Here is a 14556-nt window from a genome sequence, read left to right on the forward strand (position 1 = left end):
AATAAATGATCATGGCGATGTGACAACTGATAGCAGCGTGACAAATGAACAGTAAAAAAAAAAAAAATTGAATTTGTCTTTACTTCTACCTAAAAAACTGTCAAAGTTATTGCATTTACAAGTATTGGTTATAGCACAGTCCTTTCCATGTCAAATTCATTAAGCATGTATCAACTGGTAAGGTAAGGGTGTGGCACTTGTTTGTTTTTTTTTGTTTTTTTATTAAAATCTATACCATCTATAATCTGAAATCTATGCTTATAAATACAGCAGCAAAAATCTTTTACACGTAAAATTTCCAATTTAGACTAATTATACAATACAAAATGAAAATGTTGGGGGTGTAAATCACTTGAATTCCAGAGTATCAGTCCTGCTCTGGTATCTGACATTTGTGAAGAACATCACATAAAGCTGTCATGGGCCGCATCCATAAAGAAAGAAAGAAAGAAAGAAAAAAAAAAATCACTGTTCACAAAACTGCAGCAAAGCTGAGAATCTGACCTTCACCAAAAAACATAAAGCTTTATCTGATGGGTGCAGTAGGTTTCATGTGGATCTAGCAAGGGCTAAGAGGAACTGTGTCGGCCAGGATGTATAGAGATGTAGCTGCATGACTACCAGATGTGCAGTTCAGACAATATTCTAAGACAGCATTATAAATGAAACCTTATATACTTAAGCGAAGCTCCCAGTCTGAAGAAGCTTTGGAAGTGGGGAAGTTTCCAAAATGAAAATGATCCCAGACAGACCGACAATTACCAAAGTTGTTTTAAAGAAGAAAAAGGAGAAAGTTACGACAAAGTATGTCCCTGATCTGAATCCAGCAAAATACATTTGAAGTAATTTGAACTGTAAGGCAGAGGAACAAAAGTCATACAGAAAAGATTAGCTATACTAATTTTGACACCTCAAAGGTTTTATTTTCACAATAAAACATTTTTACAAATTAACAAATTGCAAAGACTGCGCCACAAAACAAACCAAATGCAAATTAACTGCGAAAGATTTCTCAAAGTTGTACTAACTCAAGGTGAGAAAAAAAAAAATAGCAATACAGGTTGTCACAAACTCTGCTGTGAAAGCAGGCAGATAAGTACTAGCAATAGCAAAAAGCTCTAAAGAAAGTGTTTTATGTAAAGTAATAAGGTTTCTTCACATTCACACCATATTCTGTGAGGGCAGGAGTCAGGTCCTCCATAGTCAATGTGTACTTCTTATCCTATACACGGGAGAAGGAAAAAAATTATCAGGAGCAAAAATAACTGAAAGCAGATGAAACCTTCCTCTTCTAGCAACACTCACACAGCGCTCTCTAAATATTGTACATCATATTTAAAGTGCCTGTTAAAATTAGACAAGCTTACCTTTGTCTTACTTCTTGAGCTTCCTGAGGCAGTGCCTTTCATTTTGCAGTACTGCAGCGCATCATTGGCAATGTCTGAGATAAACTTCTGAGATGCGAGGGAGATCAGACGAATTCTATGCATGGAAAAAAGACAATAATTAATGACTTCTTCCCTTGATGGTTTACAGCCCACCTGTATCCTTATTTTGAAAAACACCACACACATAAACCTCAGATTTTCTCTGATCTTGTTTGGAGTGATCACAAAGCTGACATTAAAGAGTCTTACAAGGTTAGAGATGTTGCATTTTGGTTAAAAGGTTAAAGCCAGATTGTTTTAAGCAAATCTAATCAGCCAACACCCCCCTTTAATATCAGAAAGCACAGTGCTACCTAACTAATACAGTATTAAGACAAGAAATGCTGTATACCATTGGGAAATTCTTTAAGCAGGAGCTTATATTTGACAATATAGTCATCTATTTGTGACTTCAACATGTTCCCAATGCCAGATTACATGAATTTCCGACTCATTCAGTGCCTTGAACTCGGGTTTTTAATGGTGAACTCATATTATATAAAGGCTTTTAAGTCAGCTGTTTGTTAAGTGAATTGGTGGCTATCAATCAAATCTCTGAATGTACCAACTGAGCAGCCTTATGATTTGTGCTGTTTGATTTATTAGTCACACTCATATCAGGATTATGTACTCCTCCATGCGTGCACACTGACAGACACAAAGCTGTTCTTAGTATACAATTTCCCAGTCTACTTAAAGGACACATGCACAGATGGAGCCTTTTTACTGTATTTAATGTCTAAACTGACAAGACATGACATTAGACCAGAATTGAGTGAATTTCCCCCTCACAATTGGCTCTGATGACAATTTTTTTTTTTAGTCACTTAGATCGATGTATCCCTGCAGATGCCAAAAAATATAAAGACTACACTGCATGTACTCACATCCTTGGATCAGAAGCCTCAAAGCCAGCCCGGTTGAGGTAGTAACCTGTGACTGCATCAGGAATCTGATGGGGGGGGAAAAAAAGAAAGAACTACTTATGTATATGCCAATCAAGCACTGATTAAGAAACATTACTGTCAAAAACGTGTGAAAGTATGATGTAGCAGGGCTAACTGACTTACCGTGGGAGTGTACTCTTCCAGCTGCATAAGGAAATCAGCCAGTGGCGTGGTGGAAACAGCAGGCTTCACATCTCCATTGGTGATGCCACCAGGAACGTACACTCCATTGGAAACAGATGTGTCTGCAGACGGTGTCACCACAGCCGATGAGGATGAAGCTATAAAAAGAGACATCAAGAAGGGTCTATTAAACGCTTGGAAAAAGGGAGGCTTTACCTCTCTGGAAAATTAGGCAAAAAGAGGGCAACTGGACTTCTTTAAGTTTGTGAAGACTTTTCACGTCTTATCCAAAAGCTTCTTCAGTTCAAATAACGAAGGTGGAGAGTCCCAGATATATGCAGAATGTCACCTTTGGAGATAGTCGTTGACCTACTATTAATCATGTGTGACATGACATGAGCCAAGGAGTTAAAAAAGGGAATGAGTCATTAAACCAGAGGTTTCAAGTGAAATTACAGTGAGACCTTGCCCCTCCCTATCATGACCTATTGAGGTTACCTAAGGCAAGGGTTGAATGTAGGTTGAAGTGTCTGGAAAGGGATCTCAAGATAGCATTGAAGGTGACGGCCTGTGTTCAATGATGTTTGTTGACACTGGGCAAAGATGGCCTATTTTACTCCTCTTTCAAACCATCTGTTTTGTCGGTCCAAAATGTGAACATTTGTATCCTCAAAAGAGTATAGCTGTGCATTTGCACCTAAAGGATAAGTTGCACCTGGTTATTTGGCCAGTGGTGTTTAGGATTTAGGTAAACTTGATGAAATTATAAACACACATGAATAGGTTCAGATTTTGATATCCATGACAAAATACCAACTGGACACAGTTCCATTTTTCAGCATGACAGTGACGCTAAACACACTGCTAATGCATTTAAAAAAAATACCTGGAAAGAAAAAATATACAATTAAGCACTATCACTCATGGATCAGGATCCCAAAGAACAAACTTCAACTTTACTGAAGAATAGTTTGACCATCTTGACAGACAACATAGCAAAAGGCAGCCAACATCCAAAGAAGCTTTAGATGTCCTTCAAGAAGCCTGGAGAACTATTGCTAAAGACTACTTGGAGAAGTAGTCTCCCATTTTTACATGAAAATTAAATCTATCTCAAGGATGGGGCCTAAGGGTCTTTCACCATCTCACAATGCTGTGACTGCACCAATTCCCCAACTGAACGGTACCCATGGCCATTAATTAAAGATCATGACAATTTGTATATTAGTACTCAGGAAACTGACCTAACAGTTAGTCAGTTGTGTTAGTTTCAGTCTTTATGCAAATGTAATGTTTACAAGGTTGGGGACCCCACAGTCAGCTGAAACTGAAGAAGTCACTTGAATGAGTGATAAAACATATCTCAACAGTCAGATAAATAGAATCAACTTTCTGTGACGACTTAAAGAACCTACAAGAAAGCTTGCCTGAGAGAATTCAAGCTCTTTTAAATAATAAAGGTGATCATATCAAATATTCAGTTTATTTTCAAGCTTGTTAGAATTGCACAAACTCTGTTTTTACCTTATATACTAACACTTTTCAGTACACTGCACCCATTCCCAATCTTCCCTGGCAAAATATAAAGAAATCACGGATGGCTTGAGACTTTTGCAAAGTACTGTACTAACAATATAAAAATTGCTACAGTGGTTAACTTAGTGATACGGACTTAACCTGAAACATGGTACTTGGTAGGTTTTGTAATAAATATGTTTAAATCACTTTAAAGTGTAAGACGGCAGCCAGGTTAGTACGCGTTTCTCTCAGTGAGGCTTGGTAATGTTGTCAATAGTCAATGTACATCGTGGAAAATTCCTACTTCCAGTGTGAGATGAAATCAGCAAATGCTCTCAGAATAATAACAAAGACAATAACAAAGCTACGTTACGTTACCATTACTTGTGACCGACGGGATGCTGCTCACGTTGGTTGTCGTATTATCATTGGCAATGCAATTACTTGCCGTTGACGATGTGGTAGAAGGCACTCCTGTTGTTACAGACTGATTTAAGTTCTCCATGTTCATGTTGGCGTTAGCTAACGAGCTAACCGTGGTTAACTAGCACGGAAATATGCAAAACACCACAAATCCGCGATTTATAGCTGTAAGACAAATATTCTACAAAATTCTGTTTTAGTATAACTCTACCCTTTAATTCAACAAAATAAGTGACCAAAACTATAACTCGTAGCAGAAGTGTTTCTAAGACCTTTGCAGTAAAACGCTGAGCCACTACTGTGAAGTAGATCGCTTCACGTGACCTATGGTCGTCCTCTTCTTCTATGTGTTTTATTGCTGACTGCACACCGCCCCCTACGCCCCCTGCCGTAGCGGAGACTGTAGGTTATAAATTAATACACTTTCTTCATGATATTTAAAGAATTTAATTCAGATTTGTTCAAAATTATATTGTACTCACAAATATACAACGATTAGTGTGTAATTATGTCTTCCAATAAATTGATACATTCTCATAAACTTAAAATTAATCCATTATGAAGACATAGGATCAGGCTCTGGCTTGAATAAGCAACCATGTTGCCCTGTCAGAAAATTCCTATAAGAAATCAGCATTCAATTGATTGCAGTCTGCAATCTTTTGACATCTAGCGGTGAGATTTTACACACTAAACCTTTAAACAGAGATTCACCTCTACTGGAGGTGCGAAGTGGTAGTTTACGAGGTGCACTGAATACAGCAGAGCGATCTCGTGCACACTGCAGGGGGCGTTAAGGGAGTGTCGGACATTTTGTCGGTTGATATTCTTGTTCGAAGAAGTGAGTCTCCGTTTTTGTAGTCAGTCTTTCACTGGAGTGGACTGTATGCTGGGCTCTGGACAAATTGTAGTCCCGTATTCGTCTGACCAACGCGGGAGACGGACGTTTGTGGCAGTTGTATGGGACAAAACAGGTACTGACAGCCTTTATAAACGTGCAAGTTAAATTCTCCACAAACGCCGATTAACGACTTTCACAAGCTTCCTCTCATCCCCTGTTCAATAATCACTCAGGGCTTGAATTGTTAGTTTAGTCCACTTTTAAATGATTGGCAATTTTGTGCCTATCTCTGTAGGTTTAACGTGTTTACATATCGCCGTATTAAGGGGACTATAATGCATCTGTAGAGGACTGCTCAACCTGTAATCTCACGATTATTTATTCTCTTCGGTGGCGGTGTACCTACAAGCATTAATATGTGTCAAAGTTCACAGGCTGGCAAAATGACTGCTCCTGTCCGTGTCATCGTGGTGGGAGGAGGATGTCGGGGTGAAGTCTACTCCCAGTATGCGTCTATTCATCCCGAACGAATGAAGGTTAGGAGAGGCTTGTGTTTCTGAGGGAAACATTTGTCAAAACGTCAGCATGTCTTCGTCTGTCGAAAGGAAATGCCTGAAATGTGAAATTAGTCTCCTAATTATAACCCTTCTTTGCTCAAGTCATTGATGTAAGCTGTTCCTACCAATGTCACGTAGTAAGTTGTAATGTTTAACAGGGCGTACCTTGATTTATTGAATTTGAGCTCCTCAGGTTGTTGCAGTGGCTGATCCACGGAAATTTGCAAGGACCAAACTTCAAAAACAACACAAAATCGTGGAGGAAAACGTATTTGAAGGTGAGAGGAAGAGAGAAAAAGTATCAAATCCTTATAATTATCTGCCTTGTCCTTACTGAGTCCTCGTTTATCCAGACTGGCAGGCTGTAGTTGAAAGAGACAAGTTTGCAGATGCTGTGTTAATTTGCACCCCAGATCGCCTCCATAAGGTAAACATTGTCTGCAGCAAATATTTATTGGTTTAAATTACTTTGAGATGTTTTTTCTTTAATTGTTATGGTGATCACATTTATGCTTCCTAGGAACCTGCTGTGGCCTTTGCAAAGAAGGGATACCATGTTCTTCTGGAGAAACCAATGGCAGTGAGTGTTTATGGGTGTTATTGATGAACTGATTTTGAAGTAATAATTTATCTCTGATTTGCACCAAAAGTTTTATTGTCTGAAGTTTGGACACACAGAATGCTGTGAAATTTTAGTTTACTTTTAATTTTTAAAAGGAAGCTAAAATTTAACTTGTATGGTTTAGAAACCTCTCTCAGACCATTTATTTTAGCATTCTAAAATCTGAGGCAGTGTTTGAACAAGAGTATCAACATCAAACAAAGATATTTTCTTAGAGCACTATCTTGAAATTTGTATTTGGACAGGGCAGTCTAAAATGTAATGTTAAAAGTAGTCTGTGTTTTCTTTTACACTGCTGTGAATTATTCTTTAGAAATGATCATAATTGTTGCTTTGTGGCAATGTGAACTTTATTATTAGTGTGTGCTCAAATATGGAATTTACAGGACACCTTTAACTGGCTAACACTTAGACATTTTTTATGTATCTGTTCAAAATTACAGATGGCAAGAAAGACCAGTGAAAATTTCAGGCTTGTCTTGAATAGTGTTTTAAATATTAATTACGTTCAAACAGGTCTTCAATGTACCAAAAAAAACTTCTGAAAGTGGGTCGACAGATTTTTTTCAAAGAAAGGACATCTCGAAAAGTATTTGATACATGAAGCTAAATTTTTACAGCAATTATTCTACGTGTCCAAACTTTAAAGCTTTAAAATCTGCTGATTTGAGCTAGAATGACCCAACAGTTGTTTGTTTTAGTTGCTTTCACGATTCACTATTCTGAGTAAAAGCTTTAACAAAACCACACACCCTCAGTATTTTACATCAAACTGAAGCACAACGTCCTTCTTTTAATGTCCCCACATGACTTCAGACAACTGCAGAAGACTGCACGGCGATCGTGGAGGCTTGCATTCAGAGCGGCGTGATGCTGTCCGTGGGTCACGTTCTCCGGTACGATCCAGTCATCCACAAGATAAAGGTGAGCATTTTCTAGTGCACTTTATCCAGCTGTGACAGTTTTCTTCGGCAGGCAGTGGAATCTATTGTGGGTTCAAACACTTAAACTTCATCTGCCTAAAATCTATAGGAACTCTTTCTCATTCGAAACAGCCACACATTTCCAGAATCAGCAGGATTGAGGAAAAATAAGCAAACAGAGCACTCTTTTGTGTTTGTGAAAGTGCACAAAAACCCCATCAAAAACAGCATTTTAATAAAGAGTGCTGAGGTTTTTTGACTTGATGAAGTCAAAACTACAATTTTCTCATACTTGGGAGAGTGGTAAAGAAAATGTACAAAATCTGTATGAGGGTTTTGCTGTTTTCTTTTTTTTTTTTTATTAATAAAAATTAATGGTCTTTTACAGAAGCTCATAGACGCTGGAGTCATAGGTGATGTGATCCATATTCAGCACCTGGAACCGGTGAGCAGGCAGATATGATAGAAACATAGTAGTAGTAGTAGTAGTAGTAGTAGTAATGATGATAATAATAATAATAATAATAATTATTATTATTATTATTATTATTATTGTTGTTGTTGTTGTTGTTGTTGAATTGAATTTAACAGTGACATGTTGATTTTTCTTTTGTTGTTAATATCATATTGCAATATAAGACATAATTTCATAACTAACATATTCATTAAGAAAATCATAATTTGGAGACATTTGCACATAGTTGTGGCCTGTGGACAAATTTGCAGCAGTGTATGTTTTTGTTATGTTTTGGGTTTTTTCAGGGTTTTTAAAGTGTTATTCAATGTTAACATTTCTGCAGCATGGTTAAAAACAGAATCGATCTCTTTCTTCCAGGTTGGGTTTTATCACTTTGCTCACTCGTTTGTTAGAGGGAACTGGAGAAACGAAGCAGAGAGCTCTTTTGCTCTTCTCGCTAAATCTTGCCATGACATTGACCTCATACATCACTGGGCTGGAGGGCGCAGGTAAATCCTTAGACAGTAGTCAGTGATTAAACTCCAGGCTTAATGTTCAAAAGTAAGATTTTTTTTCCTCATTTATTTTGGCCTAAAACAGCTAGAAAACTACATGTTTACCCCAGTTTTGTTGGACTAGAGGTAAATGGGGATGTTTTTTTGTGTAGTTTGATTATTTACTCTGGCAGTTTGTTCTTGGCAGGTGTGTGAAAGTGTCGTCATTTGGATCCGTGAGCCACTTCAATAAAGACAACAAGGTATGTTGTCTGTTCAGTGATCAAATGAAGTTAATCAGTAGCCATGACGGGTAGAAATCTCTGTACTAAGCATGAATATAAAATGTGATGTTACTAGTTTTGTGTCAGCCAGCAGGGGCTGCAGATCGCTGCCTTAACTGTTCAGTAGAAAAAGACTGCCCGTACTCAGCATGCAAAATCTACTTAGACAGTGTGAAGAAGGTAAACATTTCACCAATTTACTTTCATCATTTATGTACTTTTTATATACTTCTTATAAATAATTTTTGTGTTATATGTTTGTGTGCTAGGGTCACACTGGCTGGCCAGTATCAGTTATATGCCCCAATTCACTCCCAGACATTGAGTCAGTAACAGAGGCATTGAAGACTGGACCGTATGGCCGCTGTGTCTATGAGTGTGACAATGACGTCTGCAGTAACCAGGTTAGAAAACACTGTGAAATCTGCAGCACTGACCCTTTCTGACTCAGTTATGCAGTATTAGGTTCCTATCAGGCATCAAAGATGCATTTAGAATATACAGAATATATTGTACTTCTACCTGCACCGCTTTCATTATGTATACTTTCTTTTTTCTTTAATCTCAACAAACAGTTATCTGCATATGAGTTTAAATAACTTAAACACAGTGAAATTTATTATTATTATTTTTTTTTTTTTTAGCACAAGAAGTTTTCTGGTTTCCGCCATTTTGCAGTTCTATACTGTACCTCTCATATTTGAGCAGGCTTTGTTACAAGCTGGAAGATGGTGTGTGTGAGACTAAAAGACAGGTTGAATTTGGAGGACTGTAATCACAGAACCATTAGTTGTTGCTGAGATGAGTTTTTGTTTTGTATTTATGTGCATTTGCCCAAAATATTGGACATTGTCCCCATAGCTTAAGTCAGCTGACTAACATACAAATTCCCAAACTGCACTTTATTTATTTATTTATTTATTTATTTATTTATTTGGTCTGTGATTCTTTCCTTTTATCTCTTTTAATTTTTCTGATCTCTTGAGCAGGTTGTCAACATGGAGTTTGAAGGGGGTGTGACGGCAGCCTTTTCCATGGTGGCATTCACCGAGGAGATTTGCAAGCGAAAAACAACCATTTACGGCAGCAAGGTAGGACTGTAATTAATGTCTCTGGGAAAGATGAGAAAGACAGACTGGAGAAAATCCCATAGAAACACATTAATTAGCAAATAAATTATATAAAAGTAAAAGTGTGAATGCTTACAGACAGAGCAGGTGAGAAACATTATATATCACAGCACTGTCAATCCTTATAGACCCTGTAACAGTTCGTTCAGCTCATTATGCTCTTTCATTCGCCAAACTGTTAGAAGCATGTTATTTACTTCATAGGACGAAGGCACTCTTCTGCATCATAAAGCAGAACCGCAGACCAAAGTCACCCATTCCATAATATGTTGAAATATGGTTTGACAATGATATGTTATTATAATTAGGGATTTCCTGCCTCGTCATACTTTCACAGAAATCTGTGTATTTTCATGTTTTTTTTTTATGACCATTTGAGTAAAAACTATTATATTTTAGTAATTCCTTATTTGATCAAACTGATTCAGTTGTTTTACAATACTTTCAAATTTGCTTTGTCCTGTTTTTGAGGGTGTCCAAAGTTTCAATATTCAGACAAAAACCTTTTTGATAAAACCAGTTCGATGAGCTATCATCCATACTACTGATGTGCGGCTGATGAAATGATATCTCCTTGAATCTTTAGTATTTGGATTTGATAAACATAGAGTTTGTTACTAAAATTCAGCTCTTTCCTACATAATGAACTGGATCTTCTCAGGGCGAGCTCTCATGCAATGGCCATGAGATCCATGTGTTCAACTTCCTGACCCAGAAATCCACAAAGCACACAGCAGACTATAACACTCCCAGGCAGTTCGGTATGAGTGGACATGGTGGAGCAGACTACTGCCTTATGCATGCCTTCATTTCTGCTGTGGCAGTGAGTGCTCATTCCTCTTTTTTATTTTTCAAATATCTAATTTTAGATAAGATTTGTTGTTGCTGTGTTCTACTTCCACTTGAAATTATCTGTATTTGCTTTTCTTGTACCTGTGATGCAGGACTTAAAGGATGCATGTGTCGTATCTATGTGTATCTGCTCTGTGATGGCTAATTTTTGTTTTGATATATCTTTATATGCATACAGAACAATGATCCATCACTGATACGGTCTGGTCCTGTGGAGACACTGCAGAGTCATTTGCTGGTGTTTGAAGCTGAGCGCTCACGACTGGAGAGCAGAGTGCTGCACTGTGGGGACACTAAACAAAGCTAAAAGAAAACACCTACAACATTTTTTTAGCATATTTTGTTATAGCTTCTTAATAAATCAGTGTAGTAATACCTATATTGTTAGTTATTGAACAAAACAATTAAACTTAACTTTACTCTAGTAATTTGTCAATTACTAGATTTATATACAAACGCGGACATATATGTGTAGTTTACCAGATGTTTTTGCAACAAGGACTTTTTTCTAGTGAAGCAAAGATGTCCTGAGAAAGTATGATGATTAATGACAATGACACTCACTTCCTAAAATGATTACATAACTGATTCATGTCAGAAAAAGAAATATTAATCTCAAGGGACTACCTGGTTTAATAAATGCTAAATAAAATCTGTTTTTAGTCTTGTGTCTTTAGTTTCCACGTTTTTTTTTTGTTGTTTTTTTTCTTCCACAGACTATCACACTACAAAACCTGACACTAGTCTTGACACAGTAGGACATGGAAAGAAGTCACACCTTAAATTTTGAGACAGTGTGTCACATCCAGTCTTCAGCACCTGGACTCTTCTGCTCCAAAGCCATGCTATTGTAAGACATACTGTTTACCATCACTTTGCTGAAATGTGAAACCATTTCCATGAAAAAGATGTTTGGATGAAAGCGTATGATGCTCTAAAACCTGTAATCTTTTTTTTTTTTGGTCCCAATAATTTATTACATTTTGACATTAGGACTAATGGAGTACATGAGAGCTCAGTTATTAATGAAAACATGAATTTCACAACTTCTCACACCACTTTCCAACTGCTCATTGAGGCAAATAGGTAGGGAAATATTGGGTGAACGAACGGACACAAGCGCAGGACTCTGTAAGATCTTTATGTACCAAGAAAGTTTATTTACACAACACCAAGAGACTGAAGAAGTCACTTGGATGAGTGATGAAACATTTCTTCCAATGAAAATGCTACATCCAGATGAACAGAATCAACTTTTGGGGATACAGAACACCAAGTGCAGTAAAAAGTGATATTTTTTAAATAAAAATAAATGTTTTTAAATGGAGGCTGTATGATAAAAAAGTATTTATATACTATAAAATGAAAACAAAAAGACATTTTAAAGTGGCACATGGCAGCAGGTTTCTATGTAACAAAATATGTTATGATTCCATGGTTGCTATCGTTACTGTTTAAAGTAAATGCAAATATGAAACATAACAAGGAAAGGTCCTCACCATTTCAATCCTGAGCTTGGAGAGAAATTGACTATCACAGCGGTTGTAAAGCAAGGATTTGCTAGCAAGCAAAAATTTATTGGATTGCAAAACCACTGACCATCGAATGGGCAGCATGGGAAAAGTAAGTGCATGAATGAATAAGTTCTTCAAGTTAGGATTAGCTATTTTAAGAAAGACATTTAAATGTATAAATTGCTTGAATATGTCATTTATTTTTGAATCAGGTCTTTAAACTGAAAATTCATATTTGCAAATGTGAAGATTTTACCATTTAAAAAAAAATTCTTCAAATTTGAAAGGGCAGTCCTTTGAAATGAAACCTTTTGAGTCACTGTTTTGTTGTAACGAGTGAAAAGCATCTTTTAGTTATTGTATTTATTTTGAACCTTTAAAGCAGTTTGTGGTAAATATAACAGACACTCTGTCATGGTCCCCTGTCGGTGACCCAGTGTTTTGTGTTTTGTATTATTATTGTTATGAATTGAACTAAAATTTGTTATGATTTTTCATTGCTAGTCTCTTGGTTTTTGTTTCTGTATTTCTAGTTCTGTAAGTTCCTTAGTATTTCCTTATTTCCAGTCTTTAGGTTTTGTTAAAGTGCCTTTCCTCTGTTCACTGTCTTGTCTACTCTGTGCCTTTACTGTGGGACACAAATTTCTTGTTTTCCAGTTTCCTGAGACCTTAGTTTCTAGCTTCTAGTTATTATGCTTTATTTTCTTGTTACCCCTATTCGAGCTCTCTACAGCACAAGCTTGTTTAATTCATCCCTCGGTGTCCTGCAAGTCCTGCATTTGGCCACTATCTCCTTCCTTCCACACAGCTGTAGCCTTTACACACACAGTTACTGAATTTGACTCATTAAAATTTTTTAAAGGTAAACAAAATAATAACCACTGACCAAATTTAAAAAAGCAAAAAAACCCAAAAATAATAATAATAATGATAACCAAAAAACGCATTACAAAACTTAAATCCTCAGATAAAATGAACTGTTTTCATTTTGTTTAAATGTATGTAAAAATGAAATAGTTCTAATGCTCTGCTTTTTCCTTTAAATGTGGTGTCATAAAATCTCATAATAAAAATAAATTAACATGTGCATTGAAACAGAAAACATAAACCTACAATATATATTTCTCTACAGTTAACATTTTAATAACGGAACAGTGGTTTCTAAAATATATTTTTCATTTCATTATTGTTTTAATCCACAAAACTTCTTTTAGTTCTTTAAGAAAATGTCTAAAAGTGAAATAAACACTTGTTTCTAAAACTGTCATTTTTAGACAAGCGAAGCCAGTCTAACCACAAGTTCCTCTAACAGGTAAACACTGCCCAGCCAGTGAGAGCATCAAGCCCCCAGTCCTCCACCTCTGGTTTCAAGCGTAAGAGAGAGGAGGCTGACCAGGAAGAGGTGAGTAATCACAATCCTGTAGGCATCAGTGGTGGATATTTCAAGAAAAAACAATACTGTTATGTATTCACTGTATTCACTTCAGCTTTAAATGTTTGTTGTCTGATCTCACTGTGCTGCACACACACTTTACCGGCAGTCATTAGTGGCTTCTACAGTCTCTATTTCTGACACCTTCTATGCACATTACTGCCACCTTCTGGGCCTGGCAGCATGTAGCAGCACAGTATATTTGAACTCATGTTGGTCACATAAAGGTACATTTTGTTGCAGTTTGATGACTATTTCAATATTCACAAACTCATTACCATCCCCAGTGTGCATACAGAACTGACTTCTGTTGAAGTTATCTGTAGTATTTTTGAAAAAATGAAAGAAATTGCTAACATAAGAATAATAGTCAGCATCTTAGGTGCTTAACATCAAGTGATATTTCACAGCTACCCCCTAGTCGGAGAGCGAGGAGATCCAACCCTCAGCCCTCCAGCTCTCGCTTCCAGCATGGACGACAGGCGGGTGCCCATCAGGAGGTGAATAGAAAGTATATTGTACGCTCACAGAGAAGTACATGTTTTAACATTTTCTAAATTCTACAAATACAAGATGTGAGTGATAAAAGAACACTTGTTTCTAAAACTGGCATTTTTAGACAAGCGAAGCCAGTCTAACCACAAGTTCCTCTAACAGGTAAACACTGCCCAGCCAGTGATGTGGTGCAACCCTCAGCCCTCCACCTTTGGTTTCCAGCATAGACGACCGAAGGCTGCCAATCAAGAGGTGAGTAGAAAGTATATTCATAAGCTGATAGAGAACGTAAATGTTTTGACATCTTCTAAATCTTACAAAAACAAGAACTGGGTGGTGAAAAACTACAAATTGGCATTGTAGACAAGCCAAGAGTTTTTACCCACACATTACTCCATCTCTAACAGGTAAACACTGCCCAGCCAGTGAGAGCATCAAGCCCCCATCCCTCCATCTCTGGTTTACACTTGAACCCTGACTGGAGAACGAGGAGATCCAGCCCCCATCCCTCCATCTC

At 37.1% G+C, this 14556-nt stretch overlaps 2 protein-coding genes across 4 annotated transcripts; one reads left to right on the forward strand and one right to left on the reverse strand.

Annotated features, from left to right (window-relative positions):
* Nucleotides 1–893: 893 nt before the first annotated feature.
* On the reverse strand, nucleotides 894–4779 carry taf10 (TAF10 RNA polymerase II, TATA box binding protein (TBP)-associated factor). Of its 2 annotated transcripts, none has more exons than XM_063464289.1 (5): nucleotides 4400–4779; nucleotides 2498–2655; nucleotides 2315–2379; nucleotides 1368–1482; nucleotides 894–1222 (listed from the first exon to the last, which is right to left on the reverse strand). In XM_063464289.1, the coding sequence occupies exons 1-5, from the start codon at nucleotides 4524–4526 to the stop codon at nucleotides 1133–1135; spliced, it is 555 nt and encodes a 184-aa protein (XP_063320359.1). In that variant the 5' UTR covers nucleotides 4527–4779; the 3' UTR covers nucleotides 894–1132. The 2 variants fall into 2 exon arrangements, with proteins under 2 accessions (XP_063320359.1, XP_063320358.1); XM_063464288.1 differs by having other exon boundaries at nucleotides 897–1222; nucleotides 4394–4779.
* Nucleotides 4780–5251: 472 nt separating this feature from the next.
* zgc:154075 (uncharacterized protein LOC556929 homolog) lies at nucleotides 5252–14556 on the forward strand. 2 transcript variants are annotated; one of them, XM_063465364.1, is made up of 18 exons: nucleotides 5252–5412; nucleotides 5707–5815; nucleotides 6030–6114; nucleotides 6190–6263; nucleotides 6357–6416; nucleotides 7275–7382; nucleotides 7770–7826; nucleotides 8217–8347; nucleotides 8541–8595; nucleotides 8704–8796; nucleotides 8886–9020; nucleotides 9606–9707; nucleotides 10408–10569; nucleotides 10777–11448; nucleotides 13425–13514; nucleotides 13955–14044; nucleotides 14202–14291; nucleotides 14447–14556. In XM_063465364.1, exons 1-14 carry the CDS (start codon nucleotides 5399–5401, stop codon nucleotides 10903–10905), a joined length of 1314 nt encoding a protein of 437 aa, XP_063321434.1. In that variant the 5' UTR covers nucleotides 5252–5398; the 3' UTR covers nucleotides 10906–11448; nucleotides 13425–13514; nucleotides 13955–14044; nucleotides 14202–14291; nucleotides 14447–14556. The 2 variants fall into 2 exon arrangements, with proteins under 2 accessions (XP_063321434.1, XP_063321436.1); XM_063465366.1 differs by having other exon boundaries at nucleotides 5714–5815.

Source organism: Pelmatolapia mariae, linkage group LG20 (genome assembly GCF_036321145.2).
Source record: "Pelmatolapia mariae isolate MD_Pm_ZW linkage group LG20, Pm_UMD_F_2, whole genome shotgun sequence".
Classification (NCBI taxonomy): Eukaryota; Metazoa; Chordata; class Actinopteri; order Cichliformes; family Cichlidae; genus Pelmatolapia; species Pelmatolapia mariae.